General features: G+C 53.9%; 1 protein-coding gene across 1 annotated transcript in view; it reads left to right on the top strand.

The window, feature by feature from the left end:
- The first annotated feature begins 1,758 nt into the window (after window positions 1-1,758).
- The window catches only part of ELP6 (elongator acetyltransferase complex subunit 6), a 12,639-nt gene continuing 9,931 nt past the window's right edge, over window positions 1,759-4,466 (top strand). Inside the window, exon 1 of the mRNA XM_018574825.1 lies at window positions 1,759-1,830. Coding sequence (XP_018430327.1) covers window positions 1,759-1,830 — 72 coding nt within the window. The remainder of the gene's footprint in view (window positions 1,831-4,466) is intronic.

Raw genomic sequence — 4,466 nt, 5'->3', positions numbered from 1 at the left:
CCCCGGGCGACTGTAGCTCTGGTTACGCCACTGCTTGCAATGCCGACTTCCTGTAATTGTGCAACAAAATTGCGCAGCTCGGCGCGTCTGCAACAGTTTAGAAAGTAATTTTCAAACTTGCAGCTGAATTTCTCGCTATCTGTGATATTGATGACGGACACATATTGATCGGCTTCCTCCTGAGATCTGATATTGATTATGATTATTGATCCCTCATCTATATGAAGACTTCGAGATCTCCATGAAATCTATAGAAGTCCCTGTGTGTGGACCCCTCACCCCGTGCCCCGGGAACTCACCTTCCCTCCCCCATCCTCCGTCCGGTCTCCACTCTCACAGGAGACACTTTTTGTTGTTTATGATGTTTTTTTATAGTACGACGGAGCCATTTATAGAGGCACTTCTGGCGACGCGCGATCAGCTGTGTTCCCACGCATGCGCTCCGCATTCTGATGCGCTGATTGTTAGATCTGTCCCGAGTGTTTAGAGCGCAATAACGATCGCATATTGTTTTAGTATAAATCCGCGCTCGACGGGGCATCTAAGATGTCAATTAGAAGCTGCCGCACTATAGATGACGAAGGTCCAACGAAATGTTTTACTAGATATACAGCGCTAAGAGTTTAATTCATGTTGGAAGGAACGGATCTAACTCCGTGATAACTCATCTACAGTGCGTACATCTAATATCCGTCATGTGACTATGAATGAAGGTAAAGGAGAAGTATGGGGTCAGGGCTTTCCCCCATAGATCTCCTTAGGGTAACGGGAGGACACAAACTAGCGTCCTCCCGTCACCCTAGGCTCAGTATATAGGGAGCTACAGCTCGCGGTATACTGAGACGCCGCAGCCGGAGCGGATCCCGATGAACACCCCCCCCCCCCCCCCCCCTCATAGTTCTCCTTTAAATTTCTATACTTAATCCGCAAGTAATAAATAATCATACATGACCCTAAAGCCCCGTTCACATTGACCGATTTATCGCGCTCCAATGCATTTCAATGGGGCAAAGGGTCCTGCTGTCGTGTGTCGCTACAGCAGGACCCTTTTTGGAGCGGATTTAGCCGCGATTCAGGCTTGCTCGATGCAAGCCTGAACGCGATATCGCGCGGCAAATCTCGCGATATCGCGCAATATGCAAATCGCCCGACAAACGCGCGATTTGCATATCGCGCAGTGGGAATGGGGCCTTAGGTACTGATATCTCACATGGCCACGAGGGAGCTCCAGCCACATGTACATTGCTTATACTGTCGCTCCTTTGCGTGTCCCGTGGAGGTGCCTGGACCGGAGTGACGTCACATTCTGGCTCCCGGCACATCTACAGGACACGCATGGGAGCTGTGCAAGCAATGAACGGAGCTCCAGCGCAGCCGCCCACACTGCCGTGCGTTCCATTGCGATACGACTCGGGTGGCAACTTAACGACCGAGGACGAATGTGGGTCCTGAGGTGACGCAGGTCGAGAAACGCTGCTTTATAGTGAGCATAGACATCCAATAATAGAAGACACCACACTAGATGTCCTCCTACACACGCACCGGAGAGAAATCGTTCAGGTGTGCGTCAATATGCCGCAATCTCTATTACGCGGTCACCAGATCCCTCGCTACTTCATTATTAATCGATTCAAAAACAAAGAAAAACACTTGAAAACAGCTCATACATCCAGAGGCGTAACAATCACCATAGCGACCCAGGCGGCCGCCATGGGGCCCCGGGCACAGTCGGATGCTGTGCGGGCCGCCTGGGTCGCCATGGCGTCTTATGCTGGCAGGCTTTCACTGGCGGTTCTGAAGAAGAATGCGCCGCTGTTCGGATCGCTGACAGTAATCTGCGCAGCGGCGCGTTCCTCTCCAGAGCCGCTGCGGAGTCAATGAGAGCCGGCGGCGGTGGAGGAGGCCGGACTTGGCAGGGGAGGAGAAAGCGGGGCCTCTGATCGGCAGCATGGGAGGAGGCAGGGGGCCCCCGTGACTGAGAAGGAGGCGGGCCTGGCGACCGAGGCGGGGCCCATCAGCGAGCGTGGAGGAAGAGGAGGCGGACAGGTAAGGAGTTGCGACCAGCCCACCTGAGGGTGACCCTGCAGAGCCCAACATAGAGAGTCTATGGTGGGCTCTGCAGGGTCACCCTCAGGTGGGCTCTGCAAGGGGTATAACTAAAAATCATGGGGCCCCCATACAAAATGACAGCTGGCTCCGCCTATCTAGAGGCAGAGCCAGCTGTACCCGCCCCGTCCGTTACGCTAGTCAGCGCTGGCGGATCGGAGCGGGGAATCCAGCCCCTCCCCCTGTCACGGCTCTCTGCAGGGACAGGATTGAGAAGTGCGCGAGCGCCGGTATGTGTTCCCGAGTCTCATTGTCACACGTCGCCCCGAACTATGAGGAGGAGTGACAAGCCCCTCCCCCTCATAGTTCTCCTTTAATAAACAGTTTCAATGGAAGTCTATGTTCAGCCCCTTTGGCGGCCATGGTGTCTAACATGAATATCCTTCGACTAGGGATGCACCGATACCACTTTTTTAAGACCGAGTACGAGAACCGATACTTTTGATCAAGTACTCGCCGATAACAATTACCGATACTTTTTCTTAAAGGGACAGGTCACATTTTTTCTAAAGCAATACAAACTAATGATTTAAGGTCAGTTTCTTAATATTACGATTCATGAGATGACGAGGGAGCATGACGCCGGCTTCCCGGCCAATCAGAATGCCGGGCGCTGCGTCATTACACGGCGCCCGGCTTCCGGATTTGCTAGTTTCCTGACCGATCGGGAAGCACGTCATTGCACGCTGCCCGGCTTCCTGATTGGCCGGGAAGTCGGCTCCATGCTCTCTCATCACAAGTGACGAGAGAGCATGGAGCCGTTTCCCGGGCCAATCAGGAGACCGGGCAGCGTGTCATGACGCGCTGCCCGGCTTCCTGATACAGGAAGTACTCGTGCTAGGTATCGGAGCATTGGGGCGAGTACGAGTACTCACCTACATACTCGGTATCGGTGCATCCCTACCTTCCATTCATTTTGGGAAATCTTAGGAGCTAAGTTAGTACCCCTCCGGTGTCTCTCCGCTCTGCCGATCCCTGTTACCTTTAGAAGCTTCGGATCCCTGTTATGGGGAAATTCTATGATGTGGGGGAGGGGCCGCGCTCATTGAAGCCATTTTTTTATATTGTTAATTCAGGTAGCTGGGTTCAGGTAGCTGGGTTCAGGTAGCTGGGTCCAGGTAGCTGGGTCCAGGTAGCAGGGTTCAGGAAGCCGGGTTCAGGTAGCAGGGTTCAGGTAGCAGGGTTCAGGTAGCTGGGTCCAGGTAGCAGGGTTCAGGAAGCTGGGTTCAGGAAGCTGGGTTCAGGAAGCTGGGTTCAGGAAGCAGGGTTCAGGAATCAGTCAAGTGCAGGCGACGCAATACTGAGCCAGCTTCCTGACTGCAGTTAGGGCCTAAATACCCTCCCAGGAAGCACCGGGTGATGGGATGATCAGTCACAGCCGGGGCACACCCGCAGGTGAGTACTGGAGCTGCAGGTTCCTTACAGTTCCTGGCTGCTGGAGACACCCGCAGGCGAGCACAGGAACTGCAGGACCCGGCTCCAGCGCCACCTGGGGGTGCTCTGGATCCTGACAGTGACATAGGTACGTTACAAAGTTACTGTGACATGAAATTCATTTTATATTCCTTATTGGTCGTATTAGGACCTGGAGGAGGTCATCTTTTCTCTGGCCCCGCCCCCTGCCGTTCTACAACAGATACAATATCTGCCAGGGTGGAAAGCTACTCCATCAAACAAGGCGGCCTTCGGTTTAGGCGGATCAAGGACACTAATATCAAGTTAGGTGCCTTTCGATTCTACTATTTTGGGTTTATTAGGTAAGATCGGACCCAAGATCTTATCTCTTTTGTTTACTAATACTATATTGTTCTTATATTATTCAATATGCAGCTGTACATTTGGGATCTCCTTGTGTTTGAGGGAACCAGGCCCGGCGCTACCGCAAGGCAAGCGGCCGCCTGAGGGCGCTGCAGGGTGGGGGGCGGAAAAAACAGGGCATTTTGACAGGTACTTGTGCTTGCCAAAACGCCCCGATGCCCGCGCTATGTTTTTTTTCCACTTACCTTCGGCGCAGGAGAGCGGCGGCGAGTCAGCGCTGGTCCGGTGGGAGGAGCTCCAGGTGGGGGTCCTCATGTAGCTGGCCGCGCGTGTCGGGATCCTCTGGCAAGCAAAAGCGCGTGTCGGGATCCTCCCTGGCCAGCTAAATTAGGACCCCCAACCTGGAGCTCCTCCCACCGGACCAGCGCTGACTCACCGCCGCTCTCCCGCGCCGAAGGTAAGTGGAAAAAAAACATAGCGCAAGCAGGCCCAGCGCTACAGGGGGTCGGGGCGCAAAAATGCACCTTGCCTGTGTAGGCAAGAATCCTAGCACCGGCCCTGGAGGGAGCCATCTGTGTTTATGGAGACCCAGGAGCAGGAAT

This window comes from Nanorana parkeri, unplaced genomic scaffold (genome assembly GCF_000935625.1).
Source record: "Nanorana parkeri isolate BGI_ZX_2015 unplaced genomic scaffold, ASM93562v1 scaffold3260, whole genome shotgun sequence".
NCBI classification, from domain to species: Eukaryota; Metazoa; Chordata; class Amphibia; order Anura; family Dicroglossidae; genus Nanorana; species Nanorana parkeri.
The sequence above is the reverse complement of the archived record's forward strand: the minus strand, read 5'-3'. Positions and strand labels throughout refer to the sequence as shown.